The sequence below is a fragment of the Panthera onca genome, chromosome C1 (assembly GCF_046562875.1).
Source record: "Panthera onca isolate mPanOnc1 chromosome C1, mPanOnc1 haplotype 2, whole genome shotgun sequence".
Taxonomy (NCBI): Eukaryota; Metazoa; Chordata; class Mammalia; order Carnivora; family Felidae; genus Panthera; species Panthera onca.
The window spans coordinates 4,052,240-4,073,268 of NC_138346.1; the positions used below are offsets into that span (position 1 = coordinate 4,052,240).

The window sequence follows — 21,029 nt, forward strand, 5'->3', positions numbered from 1 at the left end:
AAGAAGCTTTAGATTACATTTTATTTTTTAATATTTTTAAAGTTTATTTTGAGAGAGTGAGTGCATGCACGCGAGCAGGGGAGGGGCAGAGAGAGGGAGGGAGGGAGGGAGAATCCCGAGCAGGCTTCGCGCTGTGAGCACAGAGCCCGATGTGGGGCTCGATCTCATCAACTGGGAGATCATGACCTGAGCTGAAATCAAGACACTTAACCAACGGAGCCACCCAGGTGCCCCTAGATTATGTTTTAATGTCTTGGTAGGGCTAGTGACTCTCAGTTGCCAACTTGATTACATGGCATTTTAGATTTAGATTATGGAGTTAGAATTATACATTCCTGTTGCCTATGGGACTGATCCCCATAGTGGTTAAGAACAATGGTCCCCAAAGGTGTGCATACCCTCTCCCTGACACCCGTGACTATGTTAGGTCACATGGAAGGGGAATTAAGAGAGAGCCCTCTCCAATGCCCAAACCCCTGGGTTGGAGGCCCCCTAGCAGGGGACCCTGCCCCGACCAGCAAACGCCTGCAGAAGGCGGTTCCCTGCTCGCTCAGAGCTGAGCCCCTCCAGCCTCATTTCTTCAGGAACTGTGATGCCCTTGGGCAGGTTTCTTCACACGCAGACATCTGTCCACAGTTCTTGGCACAACCGGAGTCCACATCCCAGCATGCCAGCGCGGGGCAGAAATCTGTACTCGTTGCTGTCTCTACCAACCCTCCCTTTTCAGGTCATTTATTTCGTAAGTAAACTCACTTTTTGGTCCTGTTAAATCCCCCACGTTCTAGATCTGGCTGATTGCTTCTTGGTGGGGCGTTTCACTTGTTCATCTAATATCCACATTTCATGGAAAGGGGCAGTTGAGTCTACAACTGTGATTAGATTCCCGTTCGTTCCGGGGAGGGGAGTTTGTTTTGGCAGAAACATGGCAAACCATGAAGTCATGGTCGATGCTGTACCACGACACCCCGGCAGGCTCCTGGTGCCCGCTGGCGATGTTAAGAAAGGATGGATTGAGGTGCCTTCAAGTTACACGCAGACAGACCCCTTCTCTCCACCCAGGAAACAGTGGCGGGGGTGGGGTGGGGGGTAGAACTAGGAAGAGAGAAACAAGGGAGGAGGAACCAGCAACCTACATATGCCACTGCAGACTGGTCACAGTGGGGTCTCTCTGGGGTCTTTCTTCGGAGCCAGGCACAGACGGTACCCTGGAGCTGTCCTCCCAAGACACGGAGGGCAGCGGTACTCACCGGATCTGTTCTGACCCATCTGTTGCAGGGGTGCTGCGGAGGCTAACTCCCCCTCACCCAGGTTTGCGTTGTTGACTGCTGCGGCACTGTCCCGGGAGTCCCAGAGCAACAGAGGTAGGTACACTCGTGGATGTAAACAAGGTGCTGTCAGGCCACACCTGCACGCAGCTGGCGGTCTTGGCAGTAGCCAGAGCACAGAGACGGGCGGATGCACGTGGGGCCTTATTTTATGCTCTGTCTCATATTCTCGGCCCCGTGGTCTCAGCAGCCAACGACGCTGCTTTCATAGATCCTCTAGGAAAAGGACTGCAAAGCACTGGTTTTCGAATTCTATCTCCACTTACTAGGTGGAATCCTTCTATAAAGAATTTTCCATCATCATGCATTTGATTACTTCGGTGGTTCCATTTTGTTACTTTGGATATCACTAGGGCATCACTTCATTATTCTGAAGACTCATAAATAAATACGGGAGAGGCTGAATCAGGCACTTGTCCTGGCTTTATTGTACCATGATGAGGTCATCTTAGTACTAGAATTATGAACTTGGGATTAAAAATATAAACACATAAGCAGATTTTTCATGCTCAATTTGTCTCATGTTCAGCTGGTCTCATGTTCAAACTTAAAAAAACCGCATTAGACTCCGAAAACATTCCTGAACCTGGGACATCCTGTCCTGGGGACCAACTCGTACAATTACTGCCCCAGACTAGCACCTACTTTGAAAATAAGTTCTGCTTCTGCTTAGTTGAAAATGGAGTTCGGAGACCACTATGTCAGCCTTACTGGTCCTCGCTGGTGCTGGGCTATGATTATTCCAGGCCTTTTTAGTTGGACAGAGCCAGGAACCATTTCTTCTTTAGAAAGAAACATCATTTAAGGTTTCTTACTGAAATTTAAGATTACTGGGTTCTAACAAGATTACCTAATTTCTAAGTTTTCTTACCCTGAAATATACTTTTAATAATGGTGAAAACATCAAGATAGTTTTTTGAAAACTACGAAACCATGAAACCATAAAACCAGACTCAGTAGCCTGAGGGGTCTGTGTCCTTAGTGTAGGGGCCACTGACAACCCAGACTCAAAACACTGTGATTGAGTCACTTGAAATAATCACTGTTGTGCTACATGAAGTCCACAGATGTCCTCCTCCCCTTCAGGGAATCAGTTTCACTAGTTTTTGGTTTAACCTTCGATTGTTTTTTCGAAATGTTAAGTACGCACGTATGCACGCTTGTGTCCACCGGCCCTTTCTCACCCTCAAGGCAACAGCAGAAAGTCCTCCTCCTTTCCAAGGGGCCATTCTGGAGAGGACCGTGTTTCAGCACACGGAGGTCTTCCCTCGGTCGTTGACGCTTCGAGAGCTGCACGGCACCGCCCTGCACACCCCTGTTTACTCGGCGAGTCCCCATCGGTGAACACTCGGTTGACTCCAGTCCGTTAAGAATAAGGCCCGCGGAGACAACGTGCACTCAATACCGGCAAATTCAAAAACGGGAGTCATCGCTGTCCAGCTATCGACCCTCCTGCTTCTTGAATTTCCACTTCCGCAGCTGTAAGACAAGGCGGTTTTTAACATGACTTCTACATCTGAGTTAAATCAAACATTAATTTGAAAAGTATTTCCATAAATGTTAACAGCAACTGAAAAATGGGTTTAAAGCGGGTGAAAACACGTGCTCACTACCATATGGGTCATTTGTATTTAAGGAAGAAATTCCTATCTCGAGAGCCAGTGACAAACCAGAACGTATCCACAGAAAGACCAGGATGGTGAAATTTCCAGAAACGATCTCAGGTGACACAGCTGAATTCAATTAAATATTTATTGAACAAATGCAGAATAAATGAAGGGGGGGGGGGTGTTAGCCTGAAGACACACGAAACACCTCCAAACAGTCAGAGGCCATCGCACAAAAACTGAGAGACTCGTTCAGTATTTCTCCAAAAGGCGGAACTCGAAGCAAAGGACGGGTGCAAGCATCCGGTGGCTGCAGGGTGCTGGCGGCGCAAAGCGGATCACTCATCGTGAGAACGTCTTTGCCAGGACCACGCCTCTCGCCCTTGGCTCCCCCTCCCGAGAAAGGACTACGACGGCTCGCGCTCCTGAAGGTCTCCGATAGTCGCGTTTTCACGGCGAGCCCTCCAGCGCGGGCAGCGGGTGTGCTGACACCGCCAGGAGCTCACGCTCTGCTGGCTGAGGACACGGCCTTTCCTCCTCCACAACGCGTCAGCACTCGGGGTGTGGTCCTCGGGGCTGGGAGAAGGGGAGCACGTCCTCTGACTGGGGGGGCTCGGGACCCCCGGCTGCTCCTCAGCTCCCACGCGCGTCGCTGTTAAGTGTCAACCCTCGCTGCGGACGGGGCTGTGCCGCGTGCCGCGCAGGGACAAACGGCTGATAGGCGCCGTCCCACGGGAAGCCGGGCGGCCGGGTTTCAGGAGTCACCAGGAAATATAAACTGCGTAATACTGACGGGCTTCATCCAAATTGTCAAATGTTACAAAACAAGAATCGTTTCAACAACTATTCAGCATAATGTTTAAGGACAAAATATATAATATATACTTTATATATGTATTTTATCACATACTCCGCAAGGAATGCCGAGGTGCTAATCCAGCCAATAGGTTGAAAATAAAAATTTTACATTTCTCTATTTGTCAGTATACAGGATTCTGGAGGTGGATCTTGAACTCAGAAGGACGCATCAGTTTTCGAGGAAAGCCACGTAGTCGGTCAGTCTGGCTAACTGCTGCTCGTTGGGGATGGGCGGGACTGGGGCGGGCTCTGCGCATGCGAAGGAGAAAGAGAGAGAGACAGACGGTCAGACACCCGAGGAACAGTGCCTTGGCCCCACCACCCACGGCTCCAACGGAAACTTTGTTAGTGATTTCGGACATTTTTGAAAAATAAGCCAAGAAGTCTCACGTCTCAGGGGTGGTTCTGCTAAACTGGGAGTAAAGGCACGTGTGGCTTTGTTGAACTTCCCATGTTAACATGCAACATCTCTCTTTTTCTTTATAAAATTTTTTAACGTTTATTATTGAGAGACAGAGAGACACAGAGTGTGAGCAGGGGAGGGGCAGAGAGAGGGGGAGACACAGAATCCAAAGCAGCTCCAGGCTCCGAACTGTCAGCACAGAGCCCGACGTGGGGCTCAAACTCACAAACCGTGACATTACGACCTGAGCCGAAGTCGGTCACCCAACTGACTGAGCCACCCAGGTGCCCCGCCACATCTCTCTTAAGAGAACACAGCTCTTCTTGGAAAGACACCCGCCCATGTGACACGAAATCTGGTGAATAATTACCAAGGGCTCACTGTGTGCCAGGCACTGCTCTAGAATATTCGGCTGTCAGTGAACAAAAAAAGCCCCACAAAGAACCCCATCGTCAAGGAGTTTAGTGCCAGCTTTTAAGTTAGCGCACGCCAGCCTAGGGATGACGTCCGAGTAAGCGCTCGGGAGGAGCCCTACCACGGCTTCCCTACGTGACATCAAGGAGGCGCTGTGGCCGGGTCAGGAGGTGCCACGGCCTCAACGTCAGCCACACAGGAGAACCCACCTGGTCTCGCTTGTAACCAGATACGTTATTATAAATAGCAAGTGCAGAATTTAATCTCTTCCTTTACAAGGTTAGAGCTAAGAAAAACAGATACATACGACAAAAAGAAACAACGAAACACGTTTTAAATGAGCATAAAAGATACATACCTGATAGGGGAATAAACCGGTTGAAGGAAACATCCAGGGCCCCTGCAACTAAAAGTAACAACTGAATTTACACAAGGTGTCGGCAAGAACTTTCACACAGAACACGTCATTTTTAATGCATGCGACGGCACTTATGGCCATTTAAGACTTCTCTAACAGAGTTAACAATTATGCTCTATTCGATCACCCACGTCTTTTTATTATGGCGGTTTCTCCAGCATCTAGACTCGCTGGGACCATGTCTCACCACTTCCTGCACCTTCACGGGGCAGAACCCACCCAAATTTGAGTAATTCTTTACGGTCAGGTCAACAATGTCTAAACAACAGGAATTCAGAGCAGGTGGAAGGAACTTTGGGTTGAAGTAGAAGGCTGTATGGATGTGGGCATGAAGGCCGGCTCGAAAGACGTGGGAGAAAAGGCCAGTCCTGCTAAGCACAAGAGAGACCTCCGAGCAGGAATGAGCACGGCTCACTTCGGAAGAAGACTGCGGGACTGCAACTCAGATGGAGACCGCGAGGCCAGGTCAAATAACTTAAGCCTTAGAAAGCCAAAGAGCTTAATTTCGTGAACACTGAAGCCACTGAAAGTCTTGTATCGGAGAAGAGTTTACATGTCTACAGTACAAGGAGAAAATATTTCTTAAATATTTTTAAATATTTTTTTAAAAAAGCAACAGTTCTGATATTAAGGATAAACACTGAAGTAGCCTATCCTGGGTCGCTTGGTCAGTTAAGCGTTCGACTTCGGCTCAGGTCATGATCTCATAGTTCACGAGTTCGAGGCCCGTGTCGGGCTCTGTGCTGACGACTTGGAGCCTGGAGCCTGCTTCCGATTCTGTGTCCCCCCCCCCCCCCCCCCGCCCCTCCCCCACTTGTGCGCTGTCTCCCCCTCAAAAATAAACCTTAAAAAAAATTAAAAGAAAAAGAAAGAAATGGCCCCATAAATAAAAGGATGGGAGATTAACGTAGTGAAAATTAAGTTGTAATAAGGATTATAAAAAGCCCATATAAAATAGTCTTTTATACAAGAAATACACTTTCAAAAATTCAGGTAAAACGAGGTGTCTTTAAGATCCTTTCTGCCACAAGTGTCTGTCAGTCTGTATCTGTACTGGTCCCGGGTCACTTCCACCTTGTCGGTCCAGAACTTTCCATCACATTACCCAAACCCAGTGCCGAAGACCCTGGCGCAGTTTCACGAGCTGCACCCACGGATGCGGAGCCCCACCTACCTGGCTTTTTGGGCATAACCATCCTTGTGGTGGAGTCGGCTTGCCATCCTTGTTCTAATATACCTAGAAACACGCATTTAACACACAGATGAAGAAATGACCACGAGACCCCTGCAATTTCACATCGAAGATCCACCCTCTGTCTGTGACGCTGCTCGTACGGAAGGTCTGACCAGTGCACTTTACCCCGTAATGTGTATTTCTGCTAGCAAAGTGCGGGAGGGCCAACGTTCTCCGGTCAGCTTATTTTTCCAATATTTCCAAACCTGTATCCAACCTCATTTTACTCCGTCAGACCGACACACCCTTAACAGATGACCCATCTTCCGTAAAGTGTGTGTTCCCGCGTGAACCTAGTCAGCGTGACTAAACGCAGACCTGAGGGGGACAGACGGGACGGCCTGCCATCCCTGCACCGATAATAACAAAGACGTTGCCAACGACGGAAACAACAGCGCACACGCGGTGCTGGCCAGAGGGCACCGCTCCACGGGGGTCACTGCAGGCAATCACTGCATCACTCTCCACAGGGGGACCAGGGCCGCCCTTAACTGACGTGGAAAATGAAGTCTGAATTCCACCGACGCGTCCCAGCCCAGACGGTTAGCAGGGGGCTGGAAGGAGGGTACCCGGACTCACACTCAGGCAGTCACTTAAGATCTGGGCTCTGGGGTACGTATGTTCTTTTTTATGTGATAAGCTACGGATCAATTTCAAGAAGCCGAAACAAACGTTTGTGAGTAACAGTATGATTTGCCACAACAGCTCTCATCAAGCTGCCTCCTATGTGACTCAAATTGTGGCAGGCCTTGGAAATTTAGGAACAAGCTGTGGACTCAACGGAGTTTCTGTTTGGGTCGGAGACTCAAAAATGTCAATCACGGGAAAACAATGCTACGGGCCGTGTACAACACTCTACAGCGAGCCACCGAGGGGAGGAGCCGGTCTGGGGATGACCTGGGGAATGAAAATGCAAAAGCACGTCTGGGGGCCGGAAGGGAGGGGAGGTACCGGTGAGAGACAGAGAGGAGGGGTTTCCAAATGTGTGTTGGGAGGGCAATTAAAATTATTTTCGTAAAAAAATACATATATCAACATGCTGACTTTCAGAGGAAAAGAGATAATTTAAAGAAATTACAGAGTTTAAGCTCAGAATTACTAACATAATGCTACTCTCCCGGCATACTTAAGCAACTTTACTTTCTTACATCCCGTGAACGTTTCCCACCGCTCGAGAGAACCGATGTGATCTGAGCGGATGCGGGGCTGTGTCGGGCGCCTTCCTCCTCACCCTCGGACAGCGTCTTCCAGTAACTCTGTTCCCGCCCGTCCCCTCCCCCCACCCCCCCCACGCTCGGCGCACAGTGGCTGCGAGCTTCCCTTCCTGGGCATCAGCCTGGGAGGACACACCGCCAGTTCACAGGCCCACCGTTAACTCAGGTTTTGATCGAAACTCTTAGAACTAAAAGCAGAAAACATTCGGGGATCCAGCCCTGGGAACCAGGGTAAAAAGTGGCCACGGGAACATCCAAGAGGCCCCCAGCAAGAGCTAGAACGGCCACGTGCAAGGACAGCGCACCTCACCGACACCGCCAAATGCCCACTTCCAACAACGGCAACGTTCCCCTTCGCAGAGCTCTCGTTCTAAGGTGACACTAACTACCTCTGGCAAAAAGTGCTTTGATAGTGAGCAGGAACACGAAATCTCTCATCCACACCCGGAAATCCAAAAAGCTCTGCGGACTAAAACGTTGTTTCTTTAACTCATCAGGTGGTGACAGCGGCCGCGTAAAATGGGTCCACACACAACCGCACGACCTCCCCTCATGGCCACGTGGACACTCACGTCGAGCCACTGCAGGGCTCCTGGGGGCGGGGCTGCAGGCCGCCTCCTGCCCAAGGCCCCGCTGTGGCTGTGGGACCCTGCGGGTTCCAGATCCCCTTCCCAGAGGACAAACACCACCTACGTCTCAAAAGCACACCTGCCCTAGTAACTTACACTTTCGCTTTTGCTGAAAGTAACCAGCAAGCCCCATACCTTTCACGGCCTCTTCCACCGGGAGCCCCACAAAGGCTGCAAAGTCGTCGGCGATGATGGAGGTGTAGGCTTGAGAGACCAGGGCGAAGGCTCTTCTCCGTGTGGCATCTACGGTGGGGGTGGAGGGCGACACAACACATTGAACCAAGAGAACTGGCTTTTTTGGTAATTAAGTTACGTCACTGTCCTTGTCCAACTTTATCAGCAAGACTACATCAACCCAAAGGTTTCTACGCTTATAGATCCACGTGCCTGGCGTGTAAGACGCGCTCAGGTATTGCCGAATAAACAAATCATCTTCTTGTGCTTCCTCTTAGACAGCAAATCTCTCTCAGAGGACAATAAAAATGACCCAGGAGGAAAAAGTTAATAAATAGAAGACCCAAACTCCAAGAAAACTTCATTTAAATATGTTTATGTACTCGGTATACAATTTTTTTGAACCTCTTTTAATCCCACTTAAAAATTTAAGACTGGAATGAATGGGGCAGAAATTATCTACTTCAGTAATTAGCTGTCCTTTCTTAGGAGGGTCTCTGTTACACGATCACACCTAGGAATTTCAGACAAACCGTATAACTACAGCACTCTTCTGTTCAAAAGAAAACCACAGGCCCCAAACGCCACGCCAACAAACCGGGACTTAATACCTGACGCGGCTTCAATCTCCGCTAGAAATAATCCTAACCGGTAAGTCAGGGATTTTCTGATGGGCGAGGGAGAGTTAATCTGCCACAGGGACCCTCTCCATCCCTGCTCTACCCTTAAGGGAAGATGGCCTGATGGAAACAATCCTTTTTCTTTTGCTAACACCTTCCCTGCCCCAAGTTCCTTCCTACCATTGTGTACGGAGCCCTCCGAGTCCCCTCTACTTGCTAGATGGAATGTGGCCCGACACGGTCTGCTTAGAAATGCCAGTTAGGTCTGCAGGTTTGCTCAGTTGAAGTTTTGTCCTTTGACACTTCCTAACTTTCAAGTCCGCTCTAAACTCTTGACTTAATTTGGGCTCAGATCCTAGGGTCCAGTCCTGAATGGCTGAGCCTAACAGGGGGGCCGCCAACAATTCCAGCCACACCCCTCCTGCCGCCCCCCTGGAGGTGACGGGTGGGACCTCCCCAGGCTTCAATTCCCACATTCCATGTCTCAGAAATGAGGCAGAGAAGAGTGGACGGTTGCAGGTTAGGAGGTGCGGTCCGGCCAGCCTGGCTTCCACCCACGGCTGCCTCGGCGACGCAAGGGCTCCCCCACCTGGCGGCCAGCGTGCGGACAAATACTCTGCGTGTTACTGTCCACATTCAGCAGGCAGGGGCGTACGTTCCTCACGGCCCCACGACACAGCGACATCCTCTCCGTTCCTGGGACATCGCCCGACGACTGCACCAAGCTGCTCAGACACCCCTTCCACTTTGCCCCCCGGCTCCCAGACGAGCCTCACACCTCTCTCGTCTCGGCCTTTGGGTTCATGCCGTCACGTGGTTTCCGCTCGGACTCCTAGGTCTGTTTACAAACTCTGCCTGCAGCGCTCGGGTTCACGGCCATCTCTGCTCTTCTCTAAATGCACAGCACTGCTCACCCCACCCGTCCGCGCTCCCATCACCTCAATTATGCCCTAGCTCCCTACAGGAGGAGGGCTGCCGTTCTTCTCTTTCCACCCGCCCCCCGAGTGCCCACCCTCTCTAAGGGAGCGCTAAGTACACGCCTGTTGACTCTGCCACCGGGACCCAGGCTTGGGCCCCGTTCTCTCGTACCTCTTAAAAACCGCCGACACCCAGCGCGCTCCTGCACCTCTCACTGAGCCTGACATCCTCTCCGCTCCCCTGAGCCCGTGCGTGCTCCTCCGCCGGCACCTTCGGCCCGCTCCTTCCTTCCTCCTACCGGCCGGCTCTGCACCTGACCGCACGTCGGGCTTGAACCCGCGTCAGAGATGGGGGATCTTTCCCTACTGAAGGCCACAGGCACTCCATAAAAGAGAGCTGCCACAAGCAACAACAGAAAGGGAAATCCAAGTGTCCACCAGAAATTATACCCGCCTGGTAAACAGACCATATTTTAAAAATATTAACTTCAGTTCAAGCCCCGGGGTCAGATGCTTAGAACTGAGCGGAGAAAGATGGGGAGGAGAACAAGAATGGTGTGGGAGAGAGCCGGAGAGGAGAGAAACTGAGGCAGGCCTGGCAAAGGGGAGGGCAGCACAGAGGGCGCGGGCTGGCAGAGGAAGCGAAAAGCCAGGCGGGGTCCCACAGGGCCGGTCAGAGGCCACACACCTCGGGCTGCTTTCACCCAGGGCCATTCCACTCGTCACCGTGCCACCCTTAAGACCTGGGCGGGCATTAGAACCACACGTGAGAAGGTGGAATATAAACGGAGCCAGCACCTAATGTCTGCGGCCGTTCAGCACGGGCGGAAGCCCTGGGGAGACGCTGACAGAGCGCTCATCCTGTCGTGTGGACGGCACCTACAAGTGTGCGTTATCTACCCCCACCCGCCAACAGCTAGCGCTGGACACGGAGAGAGGCTGGGCTAGCGGTCCCGCACTTTCTAATCCACCTCTGCCCTTCCATTCTGGGGGGGGGGGGGGGGGGGGGGGCTGGACACCACGGCCCAGGGGACCCACACGGCCTGCTCGCGGATGGGTCACGGGTCCGGTGAATGCGTGTCCTCCGCGCCCTCCCGGCCTCGCTCTGGCGGAGCCACAGCTCCCGGGGGCAGCCCCTTTCCTGCGGCTCCAGGAGTGTGGGTCCCTTGCTCTCTCCCTCTGGGGCCCGTGGAGGAAGGGCCCACAGGGAGCCCCTGGGTGCTTCACCGGCCGCTGGTTGCCATTAAAAAACTAGAAGGCCAGCTCCTTCACTAGCCTGTCTTTAGTTAAATGCTTTTCAACCTTCTAAGACTGTGACTAACTCAGAACAGAAAAGGGAGAGATTGGAGAAAGTCACTGTTCTTAGAACAATCCAGAAAACAGAAAGTTTGTAACACATTAAAATGCAAAATATTAAATTTAGCAGTAATTCAAATCTGTGAAGAGACTTCCTTCACCAGGCTGCATTTTATGAAGGCAAATCCAGTACCGTTCGTGAACCTGGGGATTTGTAAAATTCTTAGGATAGGTCCAAAAATATTGCGGGTGAACACAAGACTGCTTATCCGTGTTAAGTAAGTATACTTAGGTGCTTATACATATTAATTCACTTACGACCCCCCAAGCAAGTACTATTTACGATCCCGCTTTACAAATGAGAAAAATGAGGTACTGAGGGGTCACTGGAGTGACGGCACCGAGACCTGAACTCCAGAACTAGGGCTCCGGACTCCAACCCCCCCCCACCCCACGTTCTGCTACACAGCCTCGCAGGGGCCTGCCGGACGCCTTCAAGGCCTACTTAATGCAGTGGGCCGGGGGCAGAGGCGGCACCGGGAAGAAACACCGTACACCCACCGCAGGCACAGGGGGGACTTCTGCCTGACGCGACAGGAGAGCTGAGCCCTGGTCCCGCCAAGGAACCCGCCGCAGACCGTGGGGACACGGCACGCGGCCTGGGCCCTCACACCGCGGCCCTAAGACTGAGCCAGATCCTCCGAGAAAGTCCACCGCCACACTGAGGCCTCCTCTGGACTCACACGAAGAAGCTGAGGCGGTTTCCCTGTGGGAGCATCCGAACCTGCCCCTGCTGTCCCCGGGCGACCTCGTACCGCATGCCTCCCTCCCACCTGCGGGCCTGCGGTCCTGCTCACTTCCTTCATATTTAAAGGAAGCGCCTCCTGTGCTATCCCTGACCTTGTTCTGTTTTACGCTGATGCGGCTTCGCCTTTCCAAGAGAAATCAGGTCCGTCTCAGAAGCAACCTTCACCTCCTGCTCCCCTGAGAAGGTGCTATCCCTTGACAGAGGGATGAGCAGTTGGTTATTCAAAAACCCCTGCTCGCTGACTCCTCCAGAGAAGGAAGGCAGGGAGCGGAGGCAGGTGTTACCTACAGAAACCAGGTAACCGCATTAAGAGAGCGCTGTATGGATTTGTAAGAGTGAACCAGCAAGACTGGGACAGACGGTCAGGTGCCCGGGGTGGGAGAGCAGACAGGCAGGGTCAAGTTGCATCGTAGGATCAGTGCCATGTCACACGGACTTGTAATCTTTCAAAGCAATGGAAAACCATTTGAGCATCTATGTACTGAACTGAATTACAAACCCAGAAGCTGAAGACAAACCCTACCAAAGGCTGAGGTCGACAACCTCCAAAGCATCGTCTCCACTTTCAAACACCTGGGGTTTAAGACCTTAACCACCCCACAGCTTGGGCTTCGTAGAGTCTTCTAAGATTTCATTTTAGTAGCAAAAATCTTCCTACTGACAAGAGCACTTTCAATTTAGAATTAAATGAAAGAGACAGTGAGTGAATCCCTTGGCCACCGATAGAATTTCAAGCAAGACTAAATGAAGACACGTGGTTACAGCAAATCCTTCCAAAAGAATTTTGAAAGCTGCCCCACTCACCTAGCAGAAAGTAACTTTTTTTTTCTTTTTAAATTAGATCTATTTTTTTAAAAAAAACTGACTTACTTCAACATTACAGCACTTAGAGAACAGGCCTAATTTAATTTTTAAGCACAAAGAAACACTACCTCTAAGTGCTTCCATGATCGGCTGGACCGTCTCAGACCACTGGTGTGCGTTGATGGTCGAATAGATCCCAGGGAAATCTCTCTGCCAGATTCTTTGTCCTACTGACCAAATTCCCCCAAGTTCAGAGTTCGCCTGCAATAAATATTACTGCCTTTGAGAATATGCAGTCTGCAGATTTACCAGCAACTGTATCTTAAAACATAATTCAACATTTCTTTTAAGAGGATCATGATTTCTTTAGCCCAATCACCATCAAAAAGGATTTTAAATGCTGTGGACAGTAAGGTAAAATCTATCTGTGTGGTTTACACACATTTTTATTATAATAGAAAATTAAAACCTGAAATAATCTAAAAATACTTCAGAACTAAGTCTGGTAATTAATTTTCTTACACATCATTTTCAAAAACATATTGGTTACCTCATATATACACATACATAATATACATGATAGAGCATCTTCATATACGTGTGCATGTAAAATATATATACGTATTTTTTGGATATAAGTATAACAAAATGGCTAATAATAAAGACTGCCAATCTAAGATGCCATACACTGTAGCCTCTCCCAGGACAGAATTCTCACTAACATCACTGAAACTATGAGTGTCATTTATAATTACTTAATTACTTAAGTACCAATCTTAATAGAATGTCTGGAGAAGAAAAAGAGGGTAGAAACACTAAAATGAATTTCTGCTGAATATCAATAATGAATAAAAGAATTCGGGTGAGTTCTTGGTCATATTCTGTGACTGTTTAAAAAACTCAATTCACATTTATGCTGGAAACAGTGAATCCCATGAAGTTAAAAATGTATTTCATTTCACTTTGGAAGAAACTTTTAAGAGGCGACTTCCTCTAATCTCCCATCGAAACTAAGAAATCTAAAATGCTAACTAGCAAAAGATTTCAATGCTGTGAAAATCATTTTTAGAATATTCTTGTCAACAACACCAATTTCAAAGAAATACCATCATGGGAAACTGCATAAATCAGTTACAAAAGGGAAAAAAAAAATCCAAACCAAACCTTTATCTAAAATGTCTCAGCTGTTTGCCAGGCAAAGTGACACTTATAAGAAGTGTCTCAATAAATGTGATCAGAAGCTAAGTACAGGTTTCTATACCATCCAAGGGAAATTAAAATTTCTGATTAGAGGACTTTGTAGATCTGTTCTTAAACTTTAATACTAGTTTAGTAACTACTCCTGTGAACCACACAGGAAAGAAAATAGAAACCTTAAAAACTTTAAAAGGTTGCCATTTGAACGAATGTTACCACATTCAAATAGTAGCATATACTAAAGAATACTTACCGATTTTATAGCAGGTGGTATCCTTTTCCAAAGATATCTTGCATTATTCCTAATTTACATCCCCCCAAGAAAGAACAAAAAGAATGATCTCAATAGATGTTCAATATTCTAGATCTCACTGCAAACACACAGAAATAGACTTAAAAGTACTCCGTATTAGATAGAATGAAACTGACTTTTATATAAATTTGTCCAGGGGAAGGAAGAGCAGCTTTCCAGGCAAAAAAAGAAATGAAATATTTTTACCAAAGTAACATTCTGCCATTTTCGGTGCATTTTTTATGAACGATCTGGGTCTCAAATTAAGGCAACGGGCACCAAACACACGAACACTTAAGTAGATAAAGTATACACACATAAAAATAAACAAGTATCTATACTTTCAAGGCTCTGGAATGTCCTGACAATGAACATGGTGCACGGTGCTCCCCACGAGCCCTCCTCTCACCAGTGGGCACAGAGCCACCAACACTTCGAGGTGGTTTTTAAGAGTGTGGAAACCTGAACCACAACACACGTATGATGACAGGATTACAAAGCGAAACCGACAGTTACACAGTGTATGGGTCATAGAAATCTCAGGTGAGTTTTCTAAGAGATACGAAACCAGCTTTAATAGAATTTAAAACAACACTTAAATAGAAATCATCAACGGCTCGTAGCACCAGAAGGGACTCCTTCTGTACGCTATGCTTTCCGACTTTTCTTCGATAAACATGAATTAAGAATAAGGAAAAAAGGACACCTTTCAAGAAACCTCTTGGCTTTCTCAATCTTCCCTTTCGGTTTCTCTTGGTCTATGGGTGATGTGCAAAATGAAGTAAACAGAGATCTTAAGAAAGTTTTATTAAAGATGAAAAAGGACAACAGAATTAAAGGAATTTACAGACACTGTAGTTTCTCATAACAAATTAGAATGTTTTTTAGAGAATATATGTATTTTTTTTTAACTTTTTTTTTTGAGAGAGAGAGAGAGAGAGAGAGAGAGAGACAGAGCATGAGCCAGGGTGGGGCAGAGAGAGAGAGAGTGGGAGACACGGAATCGGAAGCAGGCTCCAGGCTCCGAGCTGTCAGCACCGAGCCCGATGCGGGGCTTGAACCTATGAGTCGTGAGATCATGGCCTGAGCTGAAGTCAGACACACAATCGACTGAGCCACCCAGGTGCTGAGAATATATGTACTTGTAAAACAAGTATATTTTAAAAGAACTTGGCCTAATCATTGTTTAAATCATGATTCGTTATATGAAATAAGTGTATTAAGTAATACAATTAAAGATAAAGCTCCTTGCGCATTATGTTTTAATGATGCTTCTTCAACGCAAGAATAATTTCTGTAAATCCTGGGGATGCGGCTGCTCTTAGCTTCAGGTAGAAGGTACTTACATGTCATTATGGAGCAGATATAAAGCCAAGAGCTGACCATACACTGGGGGTGTAGCAATTCCTCCAGGAGCCTAAAAGGCCAAAAATGGAAAACCTTATTTACACTTACACTTTCTTAAAGAAAGTATTTTATTAACAGTAACCTAAAAAGTAAGCCTATTTTTTGATACTTAGTACTACAGACGTAGAAAGAGCTTTAGAGAAGGTACGGAACACTAAAAACCACAGTGTTAGGTTTAGATCTGCCATCCGCTGTGATTTATCTCCTTCTGAGCCTCTGTGTTTGAAACGGGATCCCTTTCCCAGTCCTCAAATTCTTATATGGTGTTACTCTTAAAAGAAACAAACGTTTCCAATTCCGAGAGAACCGTAAAGCACTAGGATTCCACCAACCATTGTATCAAACACGTTGAACGGCTACGTGATGAGTGATGATAACAAAAAAAAATCACAGCTGAGCTACAAAGACATTCCTCTCTGCCTTCCAATTTAATGCATCCAGCAAACACATATTAAGTGTCTACTAGTGAGCTGCTGCTTCTGGCTGTTGTATCCTTTGGTTAGTTAACTTTTTATTCTAATGTGATACATGCTTTTTCAGTGCCGGGGCGGGGGGAGCTCAATGAACTTTAACATCTGCACGACCGAACTTCCAACAATCCTACCGAAGGCAGAACAGTCAACTTAGGAGATAACGTTAGGAGACTAAGGGCTTTCTGAGTTAATAAAACGTTACTTCTTCTTTGGTCTGTGTATGCTTGCACAAATGTCTTTAATGAAATCCACACTCCCTCGCCTCCCCCCACCCGGGGAGGAAAGATGCCTGGTCCCGTTCACACAAGAAGCATCCTGAAGGATGTCAGGAGCGAAGATGCACAGGGTTCACGGGCTCACTAGCTGAAGACGCACAACCACAAGCTCCGGGCGCGTTCGGGGAGACGGGGGCCCGTTCGGGGAGACGCAGCCTCCGGAGCAGGCCCCGGCGTCCCGAGCTCCCCAAGCGCGGCTCCCACGCCCGCCGCGAGCCCCGCGGGCCCCGTTACCCTGGAGACCGGCACCGCCCCGGGGCCGCGGAACACCCCGCGGCTTCTCCCAGCGCGACGCGACCGGCTACCTCGAGCTCCTGGTTCTCGCACTGATCCAGCAACTTTTTGAAACTAAAGGCACTGTCCGCCATCACCGCCACTGGCATCTTCCCGGCAGGTCCCGCCGCGGCACCTTCCCGAAAGCAGACCCCAGACAGTCCCTCGGGCCGTCGCGCCCGCGATGACGTACCGAGCCGCCGACGCCGCCGAGCGCCCAGGCGCAGGTGCGCCGTCGGTTCCGGCGCGTCGTCGGCCGCCGCTGCGGCGGGGCAGGCTCGCCGCCGCTCTGGCCGGCGCTCTCGCTGCTCTGGAGGACCGGCCCGGCCTCGCGCGAAGCCGCTGCCCGAGCGCGCGGCCAGACCGGGAAGGGAGGGGTGCGCGCAGGTTCGGGGACCGCTCGGCGTCCCCGCGGGGCGGCCTGACGCGCATGCGTCCTTCGAGGCGCCAGCCGCGCCTGGGGATTCCGGGCAGGAAGGCCGACCGGGCGGCCCCTCCGGGTGCGGGGGGTGCTCGGCTGCGGGGCTCTCGCCCCTCCTGCACCCCCAGACTCGCGTGCGCCGAAACCGGTCCGGTGTGGGCTTCTGCCCAGGACCCGGCGTGGCCGGGCCGCTCACCGGGCGTGGAGGTCTGGCCCCGGAGGTCCGGCCCCAGACCGCCGCCGCCGCCGCCTCGGGTGTCCTTCAGTGTCCCTCGCCAGCGGACGCGCTCGTGTGCAGTTTTCATTGGCCTACACGTCCTGGTGCCCTTCGCGAGACCACCTCGGAAGAGGCTCGCGTGGGTGTCCTGCCGTAGGGTTGTTTGCACAATTTGTGGGCCCAGAGCAAACTGAAAATGCAGGACCCTTGTTCAAAAAATGGGGTGGGGGGAGGGAAGTGCCATTTAGGGTAATACAGGGTAAAGCTTTTTCCTTTGCAGTGTATCTCACCTCTCCAGAGTGCTTTTTGCTATTTAACATAATTCGAAGTAAATAAAAGTTAAAAATATAAATTATTAGCATGAATCTTACCACCCATCTTTATATTGCGCGCTGCCGCTTTTAAATTCAGGTGTACATGGGGCGCCTGGGTGGCTCGGTGGGTTAAGCGTCGGACTTCCACTCAGGTCATGATCTCACGGTCCGAGAGTTCGAGCCCCGCATCGGGCTCTGTGCTGACAGCTCAGGGCGTGGAGCCTGTTTCCGATTCTGTGTTTCCCTATCTCTCTGCCCATCCCCTGTTCATGCTCTGTCTCTGTCTCAAAAATGAATAAACAACAACAACAAAAAACTTTTAAATTCAGATGTACGTGCATTTAACCCCTGTGTGGCATGACAGAAATCGCACAATCCGTATTTCATAGCTCATACATTTTCAGCACATTTACGTGATCACACGCACGTAATACGAGTAAGAAAGAGCACAAGCGAGTTCCTTGGACATTCATGTCCCTTAGGACACTGTTGCCTTTGTTATACGTTTGCAGAAAGTTCAGGTTCCAAGGGAAAATGTGGCCTCTCGGGGCTATCAGCATGCAGCTCACTCAAGTGTAGACACAGGGTGCTTACCTTGTGATTCCACTTGGAGTCTCACCAAACTCCCACCATTGGGGGTCCGCTGGGAACTTGTGTGATATTTGGAACACTACATGGAAGGGGCAGGAAACGGAAACATTGCGGGCACCTCTTTGCTCACCTGTAGATGCTTCATTGTCCCAATGAGCTTCACTCGCCAAACGCACGCTCAAAGGTGAAAGTACTAGGAATTTCAAAACAGTGACAGCCTCACTGATGAGTTTTGTAGAATCAACACTCTCCATGTGGAAATGATGGTGTGTACCAATGCTTTGGATGGAATATAAGAAAAAAATCACCACAAACCCCAAAGAACTGTCAACGTTAATTAGGAAGGTGGACAAATAAATGTCATGACTAGAGATCTTTTGGAGAAAGAGAGCAACCAAGTTTCATCAACCACATGCACGTGAAGAGGAGGACCGAGGGCAAAATGATTCAAAGACTATTGGACATAAATTTGATGAGCAGGATTTAAAATTTTTTAACATGTAATAACGGCTGCTAACATATTTCGGGCAGAGAAAGATTCAGTGGCATCAACTACCCAGTGATTTGATCATTTAAAGGGAAAAATATGAGTGAAAGCCTTGGCAGGTACTTTGCTAAAAAGTGAAGTTGTGATTAATGGTTCTTTGCTGAATAGAAAATCCCAGGGTGGGGGGGCTTTGGAAATAGGAACAAAGGTTACCGGTAGAATTTGGGGTGTCGTTTAGAGGAACACACTGTTCTTTAAAAGACAGGTACAGGCATTTGGGGATTGGAGGCTGGGAGTTGGGTGAGGAAGAGAGTGTTGGGAAAGAAGGATTGGCGGTGGGCTGGGATGAGCAGTCGGGGTCAAAGGTAAGACGTTGGCCTTCCCAGTGCAGGGAAGGGCCGATGGATTTCCAGGGCTGTGATGCCGGCATCCAGGTTTAAGTTGTTACTGTGTGCGTTCTGCACCCGTCTTTACTGCCAGACTTTCAATAATAAACAGGAGGAGTGGAGGGATCGGAGAAAGGGGAGGCTGGTGTAAAAGGCAGTCCGTTCAAGAGATGGGCCTCAGGAGAGAGATCAGGACTTGGCAGTAGGCAAGAGAGCAGGCCCTGGAAGGAAGCCCTGCATCTTGGGGATGCTGGCTCTGGGGTGGCAAGGGCTGCGCTTCTCCCCCAGCATGGGGGGAGGGACCCCATGTCAAGGGAATCATGGGCTCCCATGCTGAGACCCCTGTCTCATGCCATATACAATAATTAACTCAGACTAGATCAAAGACTCCAAAGTAAAAGTTAAAATGGTTAGAAGAAAACACAGAGCAAGTCTTCCTGACCTGGGATTAGGGACTGACTTCTTAAACACAACACCAAAAGCACTAGCAATAAAAGAAAAAAAAGTCGATAAATTGGCCATTATCAAATTAAACATGTTTGTGCTTCAAAGGACATCATCAAGAAAGTGAAAAAGCATCCACAGAATGGGAGAACATTTCACAAATCACATGCTTGGTAAGAGAGTTGGACTTAAATAAATAACTCTTACAACTCAGAAATAGAAAGGCAAAGTACCCAATTTAAAAGGAGACAGAGATCTACACAATCATTTCTCCTAAGAAGACATGCAAATGGCCAAAAAGATGCTCAAGGATATTACTCCTTAGGGCAGATCACACCCCAAATTCCATCCACTAGGGTGGTTATAATAAAAAAAAGACATGATAATAAATGTCAGTGAGGATGCGGAGAAGTCACAACCTTTCTGCCCTGTGGGTGGGAACGTACTGTGCTGTGGCCACTCTGAAACTCAGGCTGGCGATTCCTCCAAAGTGTAAACAGAGAGTCACCATGTGACCTAGCAATTCTGGGCATATACCCAAGAGAAACGAAAACATGTCCATACAAAACCTCGTGCACGATGTTCATAGCAGCATTAGTCGTGATAGCCAAGGAGTAGAAACAATCCAAACATCAATCCATTGACAAACAGATGATAAAATGTGGTACGTCCGGTAGAGTGGAAAGCTATTTGCCAATAAAAACAAATGGCGTATTGACACCTGCCACAACGTGGCCGAATCTTGAAAACATCATGGTGAGTGAAATAAGCCAGTTGCGGTGACCAAATATCGTGTGACTTCATTTACATGAAAGATCCAGAACAGGCAACCCTGTGGAGGCAGACAGATCCTGGCGGGAGGTGGCAGAACCTGGGGAGAGAGGGTGGGCCACCGGGACCAGGGCTGTGGATGGAGGTTATAGACAGCTCTGCCCCCAAGTTGCAGGGAAAGAAGTAGCTGCAGGAAGGGGCCACCCCTGAGCCCGCCAGCCTCTGTGGCTTCACCCTGGGGGTGGAGGCTAACCTCAGAGGATGACCAGCTGTCTCTGTTGGCCGGATGAGAACAGATAGGGAGAAAGAGCGATGCATGTGTGATTCCTGAGACCTCAGACTCTCTGCAGGTAGAGGAGTGTATTAATTCTGGCGGCTGGTCCTCTGGAAGAACTGGGATTTGGGGGGTGCTGATGTGGCCGAGAACAGGAAGAGAGGTTCTCGTGTCCTGTCGCCGGATCATTGACTTAGAGGGACATTGGTGTCTCTGCTCGGTGAAATCTCAAATGGAGTTCTTGGCCAAGTCATCCCCTGCGGGTGGAACTGCCAGCGGGTGCCACCATTTTGGAAAGCAAGGTAGCGACACACGGTGGGAGCTGCGACCGCAGTCGTAGCCTTCAACGTAGGGTCCCGTCCCCGGAAATTCTCCTGTGGAAGTCATTGCAAAAGGGGAAATACGCTGTAGCTCAAAATGGCTCAACAACATAAAATACAAAGAGAACAGCTAAAGCCCTTAAAATGACCTACATATCTAGGGGTG

At 49.2% G+C, this 21,029-nt stretch overlaps 1 protein-coding gene across 3 annotated transcripts; it reads right to left on the bottom strand.

The window, feature by feature from the left end:
* Positions 1–3,063: 3,063 nt before the first annotated feature.
* On the bottom strand, positions 3,064–16,880 carry COPS8 (COP9 signalosome subunit 8). Of its 3 annotated transcripts, none has more exons than XM_078450738.2 (8): positions 16,671–16,872; positions 15,557–15,627; positions 14,172–14,220; positions 12,850–12,982; positions 8,238–8,345; positions 6,200–6,262; positions 4,966–5,013; positions 3,064–4,039 (listed from the first exon to the last, which is right to left on the bottom strand). In XM_078450738.2, the coding sequence occupies exons 1-8, from the start codon at positions 16,746–16,748 to the stop codon at positions 3,960–3,962; spliced, it is 630 nt and encodes a 209-aa protein (XP_078306864.1). In that variant the 5' UTR covers positions 16,749–16,872; the 3' UTR covers positions 3,064–3,959. The 3 variants fall into 3 exon arrangements, with proteins under 3 accessions (XP_078306864.1, XP_078306866.1, XP_078306865.1); XM_078450740.2 differs by lacking the exon at positions 16,671–16,872 and adding an exon at positions 16,434–16,592; XM_078450739.2 differs by lacking the exon at positions 6,200–6,262 and having other exon boundaries at positions 16,671–16,880.
* Positions 16,881–21,029: the final 4,149 nt, after the last annotated feature.

Coding starts and splice junctions, on each gene's coding strand:
- COPS8 (XM_078450738.2), bottom strand. CDS start 16,748: ATGCCAGTGGCGGTGATGGCGGACAGTGCCTTTAGTTTCAAAAAGTTG. Junction 5,014..6,199: donor GGTTATGCCCAAAAAGCCAG/GTAGGTGGGGCT, acceptor TGTTACTTTTAG/TTGCAGGGGCCCTGGATGTT. Junction 4,040..4,965: donor CCGGTTTATTCCCCTATCAG/GTATGTATCTTT, acceptor TCGCATGCGCAG/AGCCCGCCCCAGTCCCGCCC.